This window comes from Xiphophorus hellerii, chromosome 16 (assembly GCF_003331165.1).
Source record: "Xiphophorus hellerii strain 12219 chromosome 16, Xiphophorus_hellerii-4.1, whole genome shotgun sequence".
Taxonomy (NCBI): Eukaryota; Metazoa; Chordata; class Actinopteri; order Cyprinodontiformes; family Poeciliidae; genus Xiphophorus; species Xiphophorus hellerii.
The window spans coordinates 23,512,806-23,534,287 of NC_045687.1; the positions used below are offsets into that span (position 1 = coordinate 23,512,806).

Genomic DNA, 21,482 nt, shown 5'->3' on the forward strand with positions numbered 1-21,482 from the left:
ATTATTTTCCATATGAAACAATCTATTGTGTCACAATGATGCAATTTCACCTACTATCTTTTATGACATTGACTTTAAAGCAGGACTGAATTATCACCGCTCCATTACCATCGTCAAAAATCTCCAGTTTGGTCAAAGAACCTGGTCCAGAGAGTTTAAGATTCAGCTTCACTAATCTAACCTGACCCCTCAACCAGAACATTTAATTTATCACTTAAGCGTTCTTTTTGCTCCTTGATCTCATCACATGGTGTTTGTGGAGTCAGTGGAGTGATCAAGTTATCAAGCAATGACATTAGTGGACATCTTCCATAAACTTTCGCAAGAAAATACAGACAGTTTGACCTGAGTTATGTTAGCATACTGTAACCTGACCTTATAGGCAGAACACAAGGAGTTGAAAGAAAGGAGTTTGTAAAACCCGTTACAGAATAATCCATTATTAAAAAAATCGTAAGTTGCAGCCCCACTTAGATCGAAACAAATTTGAGTGCTTGACTGACCCAGTCAAAGTCCAGACATAAATCCGATTGGGACTCAGTAGTAAGTCTGGAAAATTTAATGCTGGCAGAGACAGATTATTGATTTAGAGGCACTGAACGCGTGTCCCATTTTTCCCATTTTTTATTTCCAAAACAACATACCATTTTTGTCCCCATTTAAAAAAAAACCCACACTACTTTGTTATTTTCTATTAAACAAAGTATCAATATTTTAAATTTGTGGCTGTAACATGACATGTAAGCTGTGTAGCGGTTGAAGAAGTGATGCAGTGGTGTGGCCCAGCCCTGAACTCCAGCGCGTACCTTGCAGCCTTCGCAGGTTATGCAGCGGTAGTGGTAGCCGGTGGCCTTGTCCCCACACACCACGCACGGCTCGTCCTTCTCCAGGTAGCTGGGGATGTACCCTGGAACAGAGACGCTAAGAGCTATAGGAGAGGAGGAGGAGGATGAAGAGTGAGACAGGACGGGGTGACAAAGAGTGCAAACGAGGGAGGAACGGGTGGATGGTGAAGAGTGAGATTGAGGATGAGGATTGGGGGAGAAGGAGAGGAGGAGGGAAGGGGCTGAGCGTTATCACAGGGGCCTCTGTGAAGCACCTGTACACAGGGGCCCCAAGAGACTGTGATATAGGGTTGAACATGCACAAGAATGGCATTGTTTTTCCACGGGGGGCTGTTGTCATGCAAGCTCAGGAGGTTCAAGCTTCAAGGATTCCTGAAATATTCTTTTGCTCTCAATCTTTTCTCTCATAAATGTTTTTCTGTTCTCCTTTGATCCCCTAAGCTCTGCCTTAAATGATCTAAGGCGATCTGCTCCTTGGATTGTAACCTCTACAGATCTATTGTGGCAGAGAGACTTTAATACTCATTTCCACACAGTGAGACACTGCTTTAAAAATAATAAATACCACCAACAATCTTAGGACACACAATGAAACCACCTACACAGGGTTCTTGGGTCAAAAGTGGCTAAATGTAACTCTGTAACTGCTGGTATCATTTTTAATAGAAGACATGTGAATGATTTGGTCTGCTGAGAATGTAGTTTTATTATCAAAACCTGGAAAGCAGAGAAGACAACAATCCAGGAAGAAAAGTTCTCATTTTTAAGAATAAAAGGGGATTTACCAAAACTACAAAGAACACATGACATATTATACCATCAGTCAAGAGTAGCAGAGGTCCATCTAAAGTCTTTTGTTCGGCTGACAACCGGCTGTTGATTATAAGTGTTAGTTTTATTACTGTTATTGTTTTATTCAAAGCAAGATGTTGGTTTGCAAACAGTCTCAAAGGTTAGCCTGTAGGTCTTTGCTGTAAACCATGAGTTAAATCCAAGCAATTCATGTAGATCAATATAAGTCAAATTTATTGCATGTTTATGATGGGAGTTCATTCACACCAGCTGTTTGGTTTGCTTTAATCAAATCCTAGTTCATTTCCCAAGACAGTCCGGTTGGCTTGTGGAGGTGTGAATGTGTAATCGAACTCTGATGCGGACCAAAAGGGCGAACTCTGGTCCGCCTATAAACCCAGGTCTCAGTTTGGTTGAAGTGAACTCTGGGGCGGTTCTTATGTTCCAGTGCCTGCTTTTGGAAGCCGCCCCAAAAGCACAAAGCAAACTATAGCGCAAGGCATTCTGGGTAAATACAACCATAACAAAACGCCTTAGTACAGCACTGGTGGGAGAAATGACTCGTGGTCTTTTACCGAAGACAAAAGAAAAATCATACAAGCGCTAAAAGCTGAAACCACTTTGTTTTTCTTTACATTTCATTAAGAAGGAAGTTGTGCTCAATGTCTTCTTCAGAGGTTTTCAGTTGATTCCTTCGGTGGGTCTTGGTGAAGCGCCCCCACAGGTGAGGGAGGGAACAGGTTTTTCAATGAGTTTGGTTTGTTTGACAAAGTGTGAAAGAGAACCACACCGGCTGAAAATGGAACAAATGTTTTAACTTTGGTCCCCAATTGGTCTACCAGACTATCAGGTGTGAAAATCACCTCAGATTTACTTCTTGGCCCATTACTGTCGTCTCTATTTTGTTTTCTGGCTCATTTCTTGAGATGTCACTTGAATATTTGTTTATTTTTATCTTATGCCTTTCATTTTTTGCGTTGTGCCACTCTGAACTGCAGCTATGTTGCAGAGAACAACGTAGCTGTAGAACGTACCGTAAATAAACGGTATTTACTGTTTATACAAGAATTCTATGGTTAGCAGTCAGCTAGCTGCTCTAAGCTACAGGCTACACTCTAGAGCAGGGGTCTCAAACTCGCGGCCCGCGGGCCAACTGCGGCCCTCGGGACGATGGTTTGTGGCCCCCGCCTTAATATGAAAGTTTAATGTTAGTGCGGCCCTCGAGTTTGATATAATTGGCACTTTTCAGTGTTGTGTGCGGAACTGAACGAACTTACCAATCATGGTAGAGTATATTGCTCTCGGGGGCGGGACATCGGCTGGGCCTATTTGCATTTTCTATTTGTCATTATTTGCATGCGGTACATGCGCAATCTCCGCGGCCGCTCCCGCTTCACGTGCTTCAGCATCCAGTCTAGACCCGGAAGTTGCTGATCAGTGTAACGTAATTAAGGTTAGGCGCTGTAACGCTTGGGTTGTGTTTAAGGGAGGAGAGGAGGCGGCAGATTCGTCAGGACGGTCAAAAACTCACAACCACACTGGTACTGGGAATTCCACAGTGTTGTCCTTTAATAAATACGCTCTTCACCAACCTTACAAAGCCCGGTTGAACGGCTGCTATATTATCAGACATGAAAATTGAGCAGCGTCCAAACAACCCGTAACATTACTAAAAAGTTAGGGAGCTAACATGTCCGTCTAGCACGTTTCTCCCACGCTCTCTACAGAGAAGCCGTGGCGCATACTTCTGACATCATTAGCAATACTTGAGTATCTTAAAGAGACACTACACAATTACGGCTGTTACAGCGCCTGACTACGGTCAAATATGGTAATAGGCAATCAGAAAGGTTCGGCTAAGGAGACCGTGTGTGTGAATGTGGCCCAGCCTCACCCAGACTCTGCCTCCAGTGGCCCCCGGGTAAATTGAGTTTGAGACCCCTGCTCTAGTGGAAAGCATTGAGGACAGCCAACCAGAAAGTTCAAACTGAGTTCAGCTGCTGGAGTGCTCAGAAAAAAATAAAATATCCCTGCTGCTGATCAGACTCTACAGGCCTCAGTTAGCATGCTAAATGCTAAAGTTCACCACAGTGCAGTTAGAATAACGCTGAACTGATTTGGATTACTTGGAAGGGTTGCTAGAAAAAAGGTCTCTGTTTCTTTTTCTTTCAAAAGAATATCAAAGCTCTCTCTTGGTTGCAAAGTTGACCAAATAACTAAAAGTAAAAGAATATGTGCAGCAAAAACAACAGACAGACAGACGGACAGACAGCATGTCAGTAACATCCCTTCATGGCAGATTGGTGGAACTGATGATTATGGCCTGGTTTGTAGCCACATGACTTTGCTAACAAGCAGTAATGGAGATGACAGTGAACTCTTGACACCGGTGTGTTAATGCATTAATGATGTGATGGCCGAGTCACTATCTGAAAATAGTAGAAAATTAAAGATCGAACCCATTTTTTCCCCATATAAAAGCGTGAAAGATGATTAAGGTCACCAGAAATATATATATATATATTTTTTTTTTAATTATTGCAGCTAAGGTTGTTTCTACAGTGAAGGGTGTGTGTTTTTCATACACGTTTCTGTGGTTACCCTATCTTTTGTTAAAGACAGTGTAATAGGTCATGTACTGAGAAGTCTTACTTTCTTAACATGCATGTCCTCATATGTAAGTCAACAGTATATTTCTGATCTAATGCTACAAACAGAGATGCCTCCAGAAACATGACAGGGATGAAGTGGGCCAACCCTGAGCAGAACGTTCCTCAGCCCTACACGGTTTAGATGGCAACAACACTCTTCAGTGTGATCAGCGTTACTGAGGGAAGCGGACTTAAACTCAGAGCTTTTCAGCACCAGGTGAGGATTTGAAAATGAAATCTGAAAACGAGCTCAGAGATGTCAGGATGTAAATCGCCTCAAATCTGGAACAAACTTCCAGAAAACTGAAAGACTGTCGCAACACTGAGTTTGTTTAAATCAATGTTAAAACCCCACCTGTTTAAAGTTGCCTTTTATTAATAATAACTAGAACATTGATCAACATATTTGTTGATTTTGATGATGACATTTGACAACATGTAATGTTTATTTGCTTGCTTTAGAGTTGGTCACAGTGCGATGTTTTTTTTTATCATATAAAGCACTTTGAACTGTGTTGGTGCTGAAATGTGCTTCACAAATAAACTCAGTTGCAGGGGGAGAGAGAAAGCATCTCAGCAGATAACAGAAAGGCCAAACAAATTACAGGATAGCTGCTCTCAAACTCTTATGAAACATGCTGGATTTAGAAATGTCTGCTGCCTTATGGAAGGCAGTCTATTAAGAGTCTATTCTCTGGTAATGCTAGCTCTTATATAAGTTGCTAAAGGCAGCTTAAAATGTCAGTTCTTTAAACATCCTGTCTCTGCTTTAAAATGAAAAAATGACCATTAGTTTAAAAAGATAGCACATTCATTTAAATGAATTATATGTGAATATAACTCTGAGCTTTCAACAGTTGCAGCTGATTGTTTTAGTCAACAAAAATTTTTTAATCATCTATAACTTTTTTGTTGCTGTTGAGATTGAGATTATTTATTTCTAACATATTCACATTCACAATGCAAATGCAATATGTAGTTTAAAAACTATTTATTTGAAAAGGAGGTAGGCAGAAGAATAAACTTATTTCACCCTGCTCCTTTCTGTATGCGTCTTACGTTTCACACTTTACACAAATAAAATAAACAATAAAATTGTTATGCTTAATACCATGCAAATAAAAAGCTGATGATTATAGGCCATTTTTTAGTTAGGGATCAACTACTTTCTGACCCACTGAGTGGTACAAAAACATGAGACACTGCATGTTCCTGTATTCATTTCTTCTGTTATAAATGAAAAAACTTCACTTAGTAGTTGTGCACTTAAACTCCGAGCCTTCATGTTCCTATCACCAGCTCTGAGAAGGTCATCACACCTCGCTGGGTGACTCTGTCCAACAGAGCCTCAGAGGGGAAATGGAAAGTGGTGAAGAGGGGATTATTACTTTAATACAAAAGAGGAAACCACTCAGAGCTCAGGAGAGCCAGCTGTGGAGTCACTGACTGGCTAAATCCTCCAGCCTGAGCTTCTCAGCGGGAACCTGTTTTGAATTGTGCTCGTTTTTGCTCGTTCTGCTGTTTGGAGGTGACAACATGAGCCGAATGAGGGAGGAAGAGATTAACAATCCTTACCAGACATGCTCTTCAGGGAGCACTGGCTGTTTTTCCTCTTTCTCTTCGGCACATCTGGCCATCTGGTGGAAAACAGCAACATCATAGTGATCAGCGATAATAGCAAAAACAAAATAACATGGCTTTGGAGACGTCTGATAGGTTAATTGATACATTAATCAGAGGAACACCTGTGGATGTATTTCACGGCCACACCTCGAACACGCTGCTGTCTAGTTGGACGTGACGGGAAAGCCAAAAGAAATCAGCCAGGATATCAGGAAGCGAATTGGGAACAATTTCCAGATGCTTAAGGTTGCCTCGTTCATCTGTTCAAAAACATTACACGCCTCTATAGATATGATGGAAATGTCCAACCGTCAGACCGCTCAGGAAGGAGGCGGGTTCTGAGTGCCAGAGTTGAATGGGTGTTGATCCAAAATGTGCAGGTCAATCACAGAACAAAGTGAAGATGCTACTGTAGCACAGTGAGACAGCATCATTATCCGGAGTGAAACGTGTGCTGTACTAACGTGGGCTGAAAGTCACTCAGTAAGGAGGAGAGGCCTTTTAATGTTTCACACAAAACATAAAATGCCAGATTGCGGTTTTTCACTTCTGATACAATACCAATATTGCAGCTTCACATATCAACTGATACAGATATTGACCCAATTCAATATCAGCACAAATCATACATAATTTTAATACTTATTTTTTTAGTGTGGAATGTTATAAAAGGCTTGATCAAGTGATATTACTCAAACAGAAAACAATAGTCAACAGCAATAAGTATGAAAACAATTGACCTATTTATTTTTAACCATTGGGTCTGTGTATGGGATACAAGCACTGCTGGATAGAAACAATGAAACGGACTGATTTCCGATATCCATAATGGATTGGGACAACCTTACTGGAGACATGTTCTGTGTTCTGGTGAAACTAAAGTGCAACTGTTTGGCCGTAATGAGGAAAAGGTGGGATACTTGTAAGCCTGGGAACTCCATCCCAACTATGAAGCACAGGGGCGGCAGAATCATGTTGTGTTATGTTTTGCTGCAGGAGGATCTGGTGCACTTCAGAAAATAGATGGCACTAAGAGGATACAACACTATGAGGGAATATTAACGCTAAAGAAAGAAAGAAAGTTCAAGCTTGGGTGTAATTGGACAAAGGACAATGACTCGAAGCAAACAGTCAAAGTGGTTCCAAAGTTTTAAAAAAAAAGTCAAAGTTCTGGCACGACATCACAAAGCCCTGATCTCAGTCTTATAGGGATTTTGTAGGCAGGTCTGAAAAGGCATGTGGTAGCAAGGTGGCCGACAAACCCGACTCAGTTCCACCGGTTCCATCAGGAGGAATGGACCAGAACTCCAGCAAACTTTTGGGAGAATTTTGTGAAAAGAAACCCAAAACATTTGACCTAACATTCATGTAGTTCAAAGGCAACGCTACCAAATACCGAGAGATGTATGTGAACGTCTAATCTTGAAAACTTTAATGAATAAATCTGGCATATCCTGTCTCCTATTATTGTTTCCTTTAGCAAATAGTAATAATTCGGGTAATTCCAGCTGACCTAAAGCAGGAGAGGTTTGGTCAAATTTATCTAAGTATCTTTTTTAATCCAGTATATACAAACTTCTGGTTTCAACTGTACATAAAGAACAGTTTCAGGGCTTGAAAGACCAAATGCGAGAGTATGAGGAGAAAAACATCCAAAAAACAAAAAAACTCTCTCCCTCCTGGAGCTACTTTGGTCTAATAATATCACATTCAGTGAGCTGTTTAGATTTTCAGGATGCTGCCGCAGGCCCAACCCTAAATTATTGAGCCAACCAATTTTTATCCCCACCCCAATGTCACTTCAATTCAATCATTCGCAGCTGGAAGCTGGAAATTCCTGCCACTGAAAGAGAGATGAGTGGGCAAAAGGGATTCCACACAAATAACGGCAAAAGTCGGCAGCGCTTCTTAATCCTCAGCATCTAAATCCTTGAAAGCGCACAGAAAAGGACAGACAATCAGGAAAAGGTTTATATGAACGAGGTTTTATTGTTGGGATACTGACTCGTCTGGTACCGGTTTGGACAGTGGGGAGGAGGTAACAACTGGGTCAATTTATCACATGACCCAAAACAATATTGAGTCTAAAAGATTCATTTAGTAACAACAGGAATTAGTAGCAACTGTCCTCCGTCAATAAATTATTACACTCTGTTTAGGCTCTTCATAAACACACCATAAACATTTAATCTTGCAAAGCTAGACAAACAAGCTCATATTTAGGGAAGCCATAGTAAATATTTTTGCAGACGAATAAGATTTAGAAAACAAAACAGTTTTTATATTTACTGTGAAACTTATGGGGTAGGCAAAAGATAGAACCAGTTAGCTAATAGCAATACTTTTGAATATAAGAAAGACAGATGATCACGAAGCACAAATGTTCTGCTTCCTGGCCCTGAGACGGGTCATTTCATCATAAATGCCACATATTAAAACAGCAACATTTTTCCAGTCCAGCTGTTGCCAACATAACTAGTTCTGGTGAAGGACGTGTAAGCTAAGCTAGCATGATGGGTCCAGGGCTGGGCGACATGGACTTCAGTAGTTTTATTACAGTATTTTGTGGTACTACTGTGAAAACAATAATATTGACAATAAGAACTACTCCTTTAGCTCACTAAACTACACACAGTAACTGCATTTAGTCATATTTTCAAATGTATTGATATTTATTGATGCTCTCATTGGACAGTGGAGGAAACAGTAAACCTAACAATCCCTACAGTGCTGATAAGATTTGTGGGGTTTTAAACGTTATTAATTGGCATTAATAGTTAAAACTATAAATAAAAAATATTATCACGATACAAAATCTATCACGATAAATAATAAACGATACACTACGCCTGGTCCTACACCTAAGATAAGGGAAACCTTTTAATTTCCATTTGGCATCAAAAAAGTATCTTTGAATTTGAATTGAATTCATTTAACTCTGATAGTTTTCTAGATTATTCTGTTGGAATCAGGAAAGAATACTAAAACTGATCAAATCTCATCCCATGAGCAGGATGGATCATTTCACCTCTATTATATTTATCTTTTTTGATCTAGTCCTGATACTTTTCCTCTTTATCAGTTGTTTTCCTTGTTTTATAACAAGGAAAACAACACAGCGCTTTCTGCTGTGGCGGTGGTTCCCAGAGGATATCAGAGTGTGGACTCTGATATCCACAGATATCCTGGACTGGACACAGAATTGTGTTCCTGGACTGGAACACAGAATTGTGTTCCAGTCCAGGTAAATCCTACATCTCATTCCACTTCATCTCTAGGTATCCTGAGGACAGGCCACTCCATCATTTCAGTGGTTTTTTTGGGGATTACTCAGAACTGAGTAAATCATATCAATGGATGAACACATGCACAGATAGTCGGCACATGCAGATTTTCCAGGATAAAGATAATTCCTTTAGTAATCTCTTTACTGCCTCCTGTCTTGTTCTGTGATTCTCTATGTTTCCTCTTTCCTGGCGCTTCCAGGGAGAGGTCGGCACCAGCCAATCCACACACGGCTGCCTGCTGGACGTACATCTCCTTTCCCATCTACGCCTCCAAATCTATGCTTCCACACCAAATCTCCCCCTCATTTCATTCTGTTTTTCTATTTTGCAGCTGCCCTTGAACCCCTCGCCCCCCTCTCATCAGCAGCATTAGATAACACCAGCCTCCCTCTCCCATTGTCTCCTCTCACTTGCTGTCAAATCCCATCTCCTTCTCCAACCAGAAAAAAAACTAATTTTTCCTGACATTTTCCTTTTCTTGCTTCTTCACGGTGGAGCGGGTGCATTGTAGGTTTAATTACGACGCAACATGCTCGGTTTGTACAGTGGTGGGAAGACGCCGCAATCGCATTTCTGAGGAAAGTGAGCTGAATTACAGACATATGGGGGAAAAAAATCTCTCAGTTAAATTCAATCAGGTCATGTTTTTGCAACCGGAGCAGAAGCGACAGCAGCAGAGCTCCAGGAGAGCTGGCTGTCCGGTGTGGAACCGGAGGCGACGCCGTGGTTACGAGCTGGAACCAGACGACCGGCCAGAGGCAGTACGATTCCAGAATCTACAGGACGCGTTTCAAGCATTATTAAAATGCAACTTTAACCAATAGGGGCGCCGCAAGCATGATAACATGTAGTCAATAACAATTTGCTCAATAATGATAACAATGTATTTCAATCTTATGATTATTTAATAGTTCGTGAATGCGTAGCAATTAAATTAGCATTGAAGGTGCAATATAGTCAGAGTACATACTTAATATTCTAATTGAAATGTGGAAACATTTATAAAACTCGCCAACAAATGCAATAGAGGCTGAACTTGAAATCAAAGCCTGGAGGCTGAAAGCTGCTCAGAAAGTGTTGTATCCTGGGAATTTTAACAGCAGACTCTTTATTTAGCAAACAGGGTTTAGAGAATCACATGCCTGCTGCCTCCTGCACAATCATCAAAAGCAAAACAACCCACTGTCGGTCTGAAGATTCTGTGTGTTGGTATTGAGCAGCTGTTTAATGTCTCTTCAATTATTAGCTGATCAAAAGTTATTATGTTTGAGAAATTCCTTGACCGACTAACTGGATTTGCAAATGTAACATGGTGACCACTATGATCAAAACAGAAACTACATGCTGAACCTACTGAAACTACATGAAGGTGCCACCATGAACTCTGTCCTCCGTACCAACCTGTTAATGCAGTACGGCTGCAGGATATGCATGTTGCTCCCTGTGCAGGAATTAAAACTACTCAGCTCTTCTTCTGAATCAGTCAGAGTGTGCCATCCAGGCTCTTTCTCAGAGAAGCAAGCCGTAGGTTTAAAATCCCCAACTGGCCGAGCTCCAGAGTGATCCTCGAACAGTTCTGTGAAGCCGGGCTTAAGTCGCCTCTCTGGGCTGAAACATCTGAGGTGGTGGTTGCTCTCTTTCTCAGACTGGTGGCCGGAGCGATGGAGCTCTCTGTTTATTCCCCTCCCTCGCTCTCAGGCTGCTCTGGTCCAGCCTCCCTCTCTGTGATCCAGTCCGCCCTCCCCTTGCTGTGCACCTGAGTGTGTGTCTGTGTGTTGTCGGTCGCAGTAGTTTGCTCTCTGTCATCATAGCACTGTTATACGGTCTATGGTGTGCAAACAGGCTCGGCTTTACGTCTCTAACACAAAGTGGAGCATCATTGTGAAGGGAAAGCCTGTTTACTTTGATATCCACAAATACAACTAGTGTAACCAATTGTCTTTAAACGTCACGTAATTAGTACACAGAGTTCTCCAGTGTGTTGTTTTATCTCAGTTGTTTGGTGAAAGGCCTTAGAGGAACCATCATAAAGACTAAGGAAGAGATCAGGTCAGAGGAAAAGTCCTGCTAAAGTTTAAACCAGGATTAGCATGGATAGTAGGGATGTGCCAAAAGAATTGATTCACTACGATTCAGAATCTACTCAAAATGTTCCAAAAATGAATAAAAAAAATTATTAAAAAATCTGCCATCTGTCGGCCTCCATTTTATAACTACGCAAGATGTTCTGAGGTCCAGATGGTTCTGGGACGTAGGCATGAACGGAAAGCACCGGAGGAAGCTACAAAAATGTAAGACGGAGAGATTCAACCGTCATGTTGAAGATTGTGATGGACCGAGTTAAAAACAGGAGGAGTAAAAGACATAATAGAAAAATAGTTTTTAAAATATTTTAAGCCAAAGATTACAAATGACTAAAAGATAAACTGTGGTCATAAAAGAGGGCAAAGAAACAAAACTGAACTCAGACAAAAAATGTAAACAAACTGGATGAAGACAAAAATAACTGACCTGACAAAGAAATGACACACAGGGGTTTATATACTGGCTGATCAGACCAATTAAGACACGATAGGGTAACTAAACAGAATACAATTACAACTAACACAAAACAAATAACAGTACAGCTAAGTTTGGCTAAACTAAAGACCCAAAAATGAAAATCAAAAATATTAAACTTTAAATACTAACATTTACTTAAATACAAAACTTATCTAAACAAAAAAACTATAAATTCCCCCTTCCAGCAGGAACTAGTGGTTCAGTCCAATCAGCATTTAAGCCTGCTGAGCCCTGGGCCCCTTCTTTTGTCTCGCAACTCCAAGGCAGGTAAGGTAACAAAGAGTTAATCTTAAGCAAATAAAATTAACTTTAAGTTGATATAAATACATGTGTTAACTAAATATGCACACTAATAACTAGAACAAATGTATCCAAATCAACTAATAAATGTTTTTATTGAAACTAAACTGTTGTTGTGTTTGTATGAAAAAATAAATTGTGCATAATAAGAGTTACCGACATAGGAGTGTTGCCATTTATTTGGCCATCACAAAGACGAACATTTGGATTTGTTTTCCTTCTTATCAAAAGGCTGGGAAGACAGAGTCTGACATGATCTCCATTGACTGCAAGTTTCGGGAAATGAAGACTGAGCACTTCGCGATCACCGCAAATACGTGGAGTCAGGCTACGGCTGAGCAAACGCCGTTTCCTCCGGTATGGAAATCTGTACGCTCTGCTGTGGGATTGACCAGAAGTTTGTGGTCATGTTTTATGCAGAAATGTTGATATTTCGCTGCAGCAGGTCCATTTCCACTATCTGGTTATTGTATCAGCAGGTGATGTGAATATGAAATGCTTATTTTCGATTCTTCACTCAATAACTACAAAGACAGAGGACAGGGAATGACCTGTACTTGTGTAGCGCCTTCTCAAGTACCCAAAGCACTTCGCACTACTTTCAGTCATTCACCCATTCATGCTGATGGTGGCAAGGCAGATGAAGTGTTTAGCCCAAGGACACAACAGAGGCGGATGTGACCAGGGATCGAACCGGCAACCCACCGATTGTGGGATGAACTCCTACCACTGGAGTACAATCTAGTACAATATAGCATCTTCAGGGCTCTAGTGTCTTTAAAGCAAAAATGTGACCTGATTTCTCAACAGTAAAACCCAAAGAGACTCAATAGAAAGACTTGAGTGTTTCTAACTTGGGATTATAAATTTGCTGCTCTTAAGTTACCTGGAAAAATATTACTTAGCTGCTCAAAGGCAGATTGTCAATTTTTTTACACGAGAAGGAAAATGTCCCTTCCTGGATTTATGTGGAATTCACAGACATTAAAGACAGTTTTACCGATGGAGTTTGTTTACTTATCGCTATCAAAACTGATAGGCCTGTTTCATTTCATTTCATTAAAATATGGCACAGAGCTCATAAAGCTCAATTTCAATATTAAAACATGTAATATTGTCCCATTAAATCTGATGTTTTTCTAAATGAGGGTTGAACTCTAGATCTTCTCCAGCTTGTTTGTTTTGCCCTAATTAAGAAACTAAAAATGTTGACAAATTAGCAACGGTATCCAATTTGAAATGTTAGTATCGTGACAACCCTAGTACAGAGGGAGCTGAACCAGCCATTAAGAAGCTCTTCATAGATATCCAAACCTTGTTATGTTCGCTTCCTGTCACTTTGTTCATCAAGTTCTTTGTCGTTCTTCTCTTATATTTAGCTCTCTTTTCATCTTGCCCCCTAGGAAAATAAAACTGAAAACAGAATATTCCCTCTTATCCCCCCCGAAACTTGCTTAAGCTTTAATGTGAACTCTGTTACATAACAGCCGGGTGATGCAGTCTCCGCAGTACGGCTGACTGAAGTCCTCCGAGGACACAGAGATAGAGCTACATGCCCTAATAATTAAATTAGACTGCTCTTTCATCTTTCTTGGCTGCAAGTGTAAAAAAAGTTATTTTGATGGCCAGAACTGCAGCTGGATCCACATTTGCGCAGCTTAATGATCGGTAGCCGGGGTTATCTGAGGCGCAGTGGCAAAGCAACGAGGCAAAGCATGTAGGAACGGCGTTCGGAAGCACCTTTACCATAAGGGTGAACATTTTTCTGACATTCGGTTCTCACATGCTATTGTTTATGTGCACGTTCTTCTGCTCTGCTGCTTTTTAAAATGGCATGAGACCTTTTTCCTTTTGAAGGCGTTAACCAGCAACTTTTGTCTGCAATAAGTCACGCGTTGGGTTTGAACTCTTCAATCTGAGGACACACTTTAGAAATGACAAGCCAAAATGTATGAAATATGCTCTTTATTACAGAATTAGGGAGTATATTGAAATCGGCTCTGTCTGCGGTTGAGGGAAAATAAGGACAGGCGCGCCGGGAACGCAAGTACTCGTGCAACTAGACTGCAGAATGCAACATCCTTGATGTGTGGTTCGACAGGCGAGCAGAAAGCATCACGTTTTCTTCGCCGTTTGAGGTACACGTGTCGCCGGATCTGACACAAACACGCTCCATCTCGGCGTCAATCGTCGGCCGGCGTCCCCTGTAGTTTGCATTTGTCTTTGTTGCCGTTCGCCATCATCCGCCGTCGCGCCCTTCTTCCACCTCTCGCCTCTGCTGATGCCGTTTTGATTTCACTGACAATGTCACCCTTTTGTCTCGCCACCCCCGCTCCCCCCAACTGACCGTTTTAGCAACACCTCAAGGTGAATTCCAGAGCCGCAGCGACGAATCAGACGCCGAGCTGCCCAAAGACCTAAAAGCAGCCCTGGAAAGGTCGTCCGAGGCAAACAGCGGGAGTTTTATGTGCAGTCGTACTGTTGTCTGAGCAATCACTTAGTGTCATGCCTGAAATCACATGGCTGCTGAGAGGCGCACTCGGTGGCTGGTCGTATGAGTCATGTCGAGCGCTAATCCCCGCTGTCATGTGTGTTCATGTGTAAAGTTGAAAAGCCTCCGCGGCTGTGACAAGCCTGTGAATGTCATTGTTTAAGCTGCATAAATTAATTTTACGTGGGGAGTGGCGAGGAGGGGGGGAGACGGCACAACTAAGTGGGAATAGGCGGAAAATTAGTTTCCCACTGACAGTACAAAAACACATGTACCACAAATTGTGTCGGTCATTATGAAGTATGTCACACTCAGTGTTCTACATTACAGAAGGGGTTTTGAAAATAAAAAGGCTTTTCGCTGATTTCATCCAACACAGCTTTGGTTGTGTTTGTAAAGGAACTCATGAAATTGCAAGATGTGCATCATTCCCTGACCTCTGATCTGAGAATAAAAAGGTTTAAATGAGCTCATGCTAACAACTGTTCGTGGAGGCATAGTGAGGCAAAGGCTTTCTGAATTTGCTGTGCAAATTTACCTGTAAAGTAAACAACCCCACAACTACTATTTAAAAAAGGCAGAATGCAAAAACCATAAATTTTGGAAGTTAGACTAAGCATAAGTAGTTACTAAGTGAAGTACAACTAATGTCTGTAAGTCACCCATAGACCAATCATTCCCTTCCATCGCAATATCCCTGGATTCTCATTTCCCTTCAGTGCTCTGTCCGAGATTTCTCCTATTGAGCTTGATTTTTCTGGGAGAATTTCAGCCGGGCCAATCATTGAACAGAAGGAGGAGGTGAGAACGATGACGTCAATTTTCTGCGCTGAATTGTAGGAACAGAGGAAGTGAATGAAGCCGTTCAGCCCATGTTGCTTCCAAATATTGAGCAATTAAAGTTGGAGCAAGAGGAATGTTTAAGAAAATGTATTGCTGGCAAAGATCCTGAATCCTGTCCTACTCCCCATAGGGGAGTTTGATGAAGCTTACAATTTCCAGTAGGTTCCATCAAACTGGTGTGTTATATACGCCACGGCCAAACATTATTGATTAGATGGAAAAAGATCTAATCGCTTCAAACATCAACGTGCCTCCAGGACGCAACAGTTTCTCAGCAGGGTGAGGATCCAGCCTGTGTGTACGAAGCAAAGCGTAGAGCAGGCGAGGTCGCTTATGGTCACTGAGGCTTGTAAAGGCAGACAACAGCAAAACAACATGGCTGACGCAAAACACTGACTTTTACGATGATTTGGTAGGTTTAACAAACACCATACTGGATGAGCAGCTTGGAAAAAAACTTCCTGTAAAAGTTTTCTTTTTCATCCAGTCGGATGGACTGCATACTCAAGTATGCAGTTCTGACAAGGGTCGTTACAATAAAAAAAAATTAACTAGATAAAAAAAAATACTCAATGCTTAATATTTTTGATGCTGCAGCAACCTGTTTAGAGGACATGACGACATCTATTGTCATAGATTGTTGTGTTGTAGGAAAAGAATGTATGTGAACAAGAACATCTCTGATTCTTTTAAAATATATATATTATTAAACTCCTTTATTTATACTGTAAGCAGCAGCAGCCCTTTATTAAATGTTCAATAATGTTCTCTTTTGTTCAGTCTATTGTTTTACTTCGCTTTTTCTTTAAAAAGTTTATGGACGGGGTGCTGTGGTGGCGCAGGGACAAAGCACGACCCACGTATTGAGGCCTTAGTCCTCGTGGCAGTGGTCTCAGGTTCGATTCCCGGCCTGGCGACATTTGTCGCATGTCTTTCCCCTCTCTCATTTCCTGTTGATCTGCTTTCAAATAAAGGCCACTAGAGCCAACAAAACCTTTTAAACAAAAGTCATGGACGACTTGCTGACCATTAAATATGTCGCTGAAGAAAGAATCTGTTTTTTCTCCCTAATAGTTAGGGTGTTTAATTGATGCCAATTGGAAACCAATTTTAACACGTAAGGTGTAATTATATTGAAAAATTATTTTAATGATGCTTTTAAAGTGTCGGCACACTTTTTTCAGTGATGATGTGAAATTACAGTTTTTGTCCATCAAATTTGCTCTCAAAGCTTTCTCTTAATTATTTCAAATGTTTTACTGATTCATTTCTATCAAATCAAAGTCACATATCCATTATCAAACCTCAATAGCCGTGTTTCCATTCACCATAAAATTCTGCAAATTGGAATGAATAAATTTGCTTAATGGAAACACGTCAATTTTGATAAAACTCATGTTTTTCTTGGTTTTTCTTTTGTTTTTGTTTTTTTAAACTTTTCACCTGTTTTGAAGTAGATGAATTTTGCAAAACACTTTCTTCGCATCACATGAGTCATGTGATCAACAGCTGGATATTGCTACTGGTGGAAATACCAAAGAAAGCGGCAAGAAGTGGCAGGAGGATGATTGCTTGTTTTTTTCAGACAATGTGCAGCTGGCTCCATGAGAACCCTCACAGCATCATAGCTCCTAAAACATTGTCTGTCATTTCAGTGTTGAATCCATAACTCTTCTGTAAAGTCAATGATGAAAAATTTCCCTAAACACTGCTTATGTATTTGCTCCCGAGTAGGCAGGGCTTATCTCTCCAATGCCTGAATAAGATGCCAATGTCTCCTCTAATTGGCTGATAGAAGATGAGTGCTAGCACTGAATGAATTATGAATAAATCTCTTGTAACTGTTTACATCTGTTGCTGCCATGATTTTTAATGACTTATCACATGAACAAGCTTATTCAGGTGTGATTTTAACTTTTATTTCTTCAAAGGAAATCGCAAATTTGTGTGGTTTTTTTTCGGCATTAGCACTTGTAGTGTAAACGCAGCTAATGAAGACGATTTAGTTCCTGTGAATCATCTCTGAAACAAAACAGTTGTCTTAGGTCTGACTCAGCCTCCCTGGGCTGACAGCTGTCTGAGTTCAGATCCGATGACGGCTCGTTTTTACTGCGTCCACTCAGGAATTGCACTGCACCAACTTTTCTCCTCTTCCTCTAGGGAGGGAAAGTTCAACCATAATCCGCCACCACCTGATGGGTTTTACTCATGTTAAAAGGAGCGAGCTGCTGGCAGGCACCGGTGGGACAGATCTCTCTACGTTAGCCCCTTAGGTCCTGCCAAGTTCCAACCGTGTGCCAGGGACCTTTAGGCTGGTGGCTCATGTTGCAGCTGTGGATTCCAAAGACAAGACGAGCAGCGTATCAAGGAACGTAAAGCCTGATTTGCATGGCTGCCTTTAACAGCCGATTGGGTGCAAACAGTCCACGGGATCTCAAGTAATGACCTACTGTCACACTTCATTAATGACAGAAATGGCAATAAATTTCTGAGAAGAAACCATCCCTGCAGCTCTCATAACGTATTGCTACACAGCTGTCACAAGGCCAGGGATTTATACGGTGTGTGTGGGTGTGCGTGGGCGTGTGTGTGTGTGTGTGGGCGGGAGGTGGGGAGGCAGTCATGAGAGGTCATATGGTTATGTTCACAATGTGAAGGAATGAGTGGAAAGGGAACTGTGAATCTAAGTTTAAAACAGTGTGGTGTCACACAGAACTCCCTTTAAAGGGGCAGTATTATGTGAAATCAACTTTTTTGATCATGTTATGATGTCATTTCCTCATCAAAAACATACCTAGAGTGTTGCTTTGATTCTTTTATGCATGTTTGAGAAATAAATTAATCTCCCATGGCAACCATTTAGCTGGGTGGATCTAGCCCCACCTTCAAGGCGCAACTTCCACCTCACAGAGCAGAACTCCCCCACTCAGCTCCTTCAGACTAGCCAGCCGCAATTAGCAAACACCTGAGGGAACTGTGCATCTGCTGAGCTCATTATAAGAGCTACTTCTCAGTGAAACGCTGGTAAAAAAAACCCAAATGGCGACGACTTCCTGAAGGCAACGTGTCAGAAAGAGCAGGAGTTTCTTAAAGAGACAGAGGCCTAATTTCAAGGAGCTAATTTACAATGTAAAATTTCTTTTAAGTTATATTTGAAATACAGTATATAACATTTTTTTAACAACTGAAGTAAACAGTTACTTGACTTTGCTATAAAATTGCATTATGTGCCTAGAAAACATCATACTGCCCATTTAAGTCTTTTCAAGTCTGGACATTGAATACATTTTGACTTAAACTAGGGCTGGGACTTTAACAAGTTAATTTTGATTAACTAGGTAGATTTTAAAATGTTAAAAATATGTGAAGCAATGAATCACATCATTATTATTATTATTATTATTATTATTATTTGTTACATACAAAGGCTATGACACCTTTGTGTATTCATGCATTTCCAGTACGCCCATAAATCTGATGCACAAGCGACATCCTCAGACAACAAACAATAAGCCACTTCTCTTGGTCCAATGTGGGTTCTTACAACAAATTCAGTTTTACATACAAGGTCAAGCCATTGAGTGAGATACTTTTAAGAGAAAATTTACAAAAAGTTTCTTTTCTTTCTATCAAACCATGTACTCCCCCCGCACCGCAAAATTGACCACCGATGTAAAACTTTGTCTTCTTTTAAGCAATCGACAAGGATTTTCCATCAATATTACATTCTGTACACCCCTGATGTTACACACACAAAACAGAGGCTGTAAAACGTGTTTAGTAGCCCCTCGGGGAGGTGTAGCACTTTGTGCCAGCTACTGTGGATGAAAGCAAAGGAAATTGAAATGGCTGAAAAAAAAGCTCCAGCTATTATTCCTCCTGACTCTCTGTCTGGACTTGTGAACGTCCCAACTTAACCCCGTCAGGAGGCTTTTGTATTTGGACGTTGGAAGCGTATTTGCTCTGTTTCCTGAGCAAAAGTAATAAAAATCTATACACAGTTGAACCAGCAGTTTATATACACTGTATACTGTGTTTAAATGTCACTAATACACAATCTAGATTTTTTTTCCAGTATCAGGAATGAAACAGATATTAATATCAGGTTGATGCATCACTACTTTTGTCCTGCGGTGTGATGGTATGACTGCGACATTCCCCTCAACTTGGAAAAAACATTGCAAAGCAATAAGGTGAGATTTTGCAAACAGAGAGAGTTCTATATTCCTAGTCTTAAGGACCGAATGACTGGAGCTAAACTTCAATGAGCGTTTTGTTGGGTCAGAACTGGCAGCTCAAGCCGAACCCAGTGCAATCCCATCGGCTGACCTGTGACAAACTGGTTAAAGTCTGGGATTCCATCCCACTGACAAGCTGGTGACCAACATGACGTTCTCACAGCTGAACGGAACGGCTCGTTAAATTGCCAACACGTCTTGTTTCTTCAGACTTCAATTGGCCAATCCAATTAACAAAACCAAACAAGAGTAAATAGCAGAATAAAATGACTGGCACTGAAATAGAGGATTTAATTAGTTGGCATGGGAACAACCAACGTACTCAACACTGCTGCTCAACCCAAAAAACACATTTTCCTGACAAACGAATGAAAAAACCCCAATTCAGAATCAGCTTTATTGGCAAAGATTGTGTGCTCAAACAAGAAGTCTGACTTTGGTTTCAAGCACAATAAATTCAGTGTTACTTCTTAACTGGACAGCTTGATTTCACAGAAGTGTGGTAAACTTGGAGTTCCAGTTTGAGAAGTGTATTTTAGTTTCAAGTTCTCCCCACTTTATTAGTTTTACCCCAAATACGAGGACTGAAATTATTCCTATAATTGAATAATGAACTAGAAAGGAGCACCTGCCGACCCCACAAGAGACAAGGGTGTAAGAAAATTGATGGATGGATGGATGGATGGATGGATGGATGGAACTAGAAAGGAGTACTGTCCTCAAAAGTGGTATTATTTTTCATTGTATCACAATTTTACAATTCCACTTGTCAACTTCTGATGAGAACTGAGCGACTGATCTCCGTTAGTCACTTCATACCTGCAGTTGTTCACCAACTCTTGTGACAATCAGAGCTAGAAATGTGGCTCCTCTCCTCAGACTTCATGTGATTTGTCAGTCATTGTCTATGATAAAGAAAAACTTGTTTTTGCTCATGGTTCCATTTCTAATGAAATGCAACACCTTAGGGGCTAATATTGAAAGATAAAATACTGGATATACTGCATTTGGATCACGTGATAAATGCCTCTTTGTATTTCTCTTTGTCACAGAGGTCTAGTCCCAGCTTACCTCCAGTTTCTCACAGATTACCCCATCCATCCCTTTTTCACAAGGTCATGCCAAGGGCAACGGTTTTACCAACTGTTCTGGTTTTCAGAAAAAAGTGAAAAGTGATGTTCGAGTGCGATGGGATTTAGTTTGAGGGATTTCCCAGAACATATGCAAAACATCATGAGTGTAGGTTTGAGGTTGACTAATTGTGACACCGCTAATATGTAAACCCTTTTAGCAATTTGTCACATTATAAACATCAAACTTCAATGTGGGATCTTATGTGACAGATCAATGGTAAGTAGAGCATAATTGTGAAGTAGAAAGGAAACAAACAATGTTTGCAATGTTGTTTTTTTTCTTACAAATAAAGCACTGTGCACTTATATTCAGCCCTCCTTTACTCCGACTCCCCTAAAGGAGGTCATCCTTAGAATTCACCTACTTGGTGAAGTATAATGCTGTGGAGAAGTTTCAAGAAATGATAGGTGAAAGCAATATTACAAGCTTGCCTTATCATTAAACACCATCCCCACTGTAAAAAATGGCAACGTGGGACAGGAAGGTAGCGAAAACCAGTTAGAGGTTTTATGTGGGTAGAAAATGTTGACAACTTTAAGGCTCCCACATACTCGGGCGTGTTTCCTACTGTGGAGGTCCGCACGCACTGGAAAGGGATTCCAAACGGACGTCTGCCGGACATCTCCGCCCAATGCTAAATTTTTACGACTGCGTACTCGGTGTCGCACAGCAAGCTGCTCGGCAGGAAGTAGTGTTCACGTCGAACTGCTTTGTAC

At 40.9% G+C, this 21,482-nt stretch overlaps 1 protein-coding gene across 4 annotated transcripts in view; it reads right to left on the minus strand.

The window, feature by feature from the left end:
* Positions 1–21,482, minus strand: part of LOC116735596 (thyroid hormone receptor alpha) — a 70,459-nt gene that overhangs the window by 11,948 nt on the left and 37,029 nt on the right. Inside the window, exons 1-3 of one of the 4 annotated variants that reach the window (XM_032587581.1) lie at positions 10,600–10,890; positions 5,864–5,925; positions 807–928 (exon numbers count right to left, since the gene is read on the minus strand). In XM_032587581.1, coding sequence (XP_032443472.1) covers positions 807–928; positions 5,864–5,925; positions 10,600–10,631 — 216 coding nt within the window. In that variant the 5' untranslated portion in view covers positions 10,632–10,890. Of the gene's footprint in view, positions 1–806; positions 929–5,863; positions 5,926–10,599; positions 10,891–21,482 lie in introns of those variants that run through there. The other 3 variants (XM_032587580.1, XM_032587579.1, XM_032587578.1) reach the window with 3 other exon arrangements.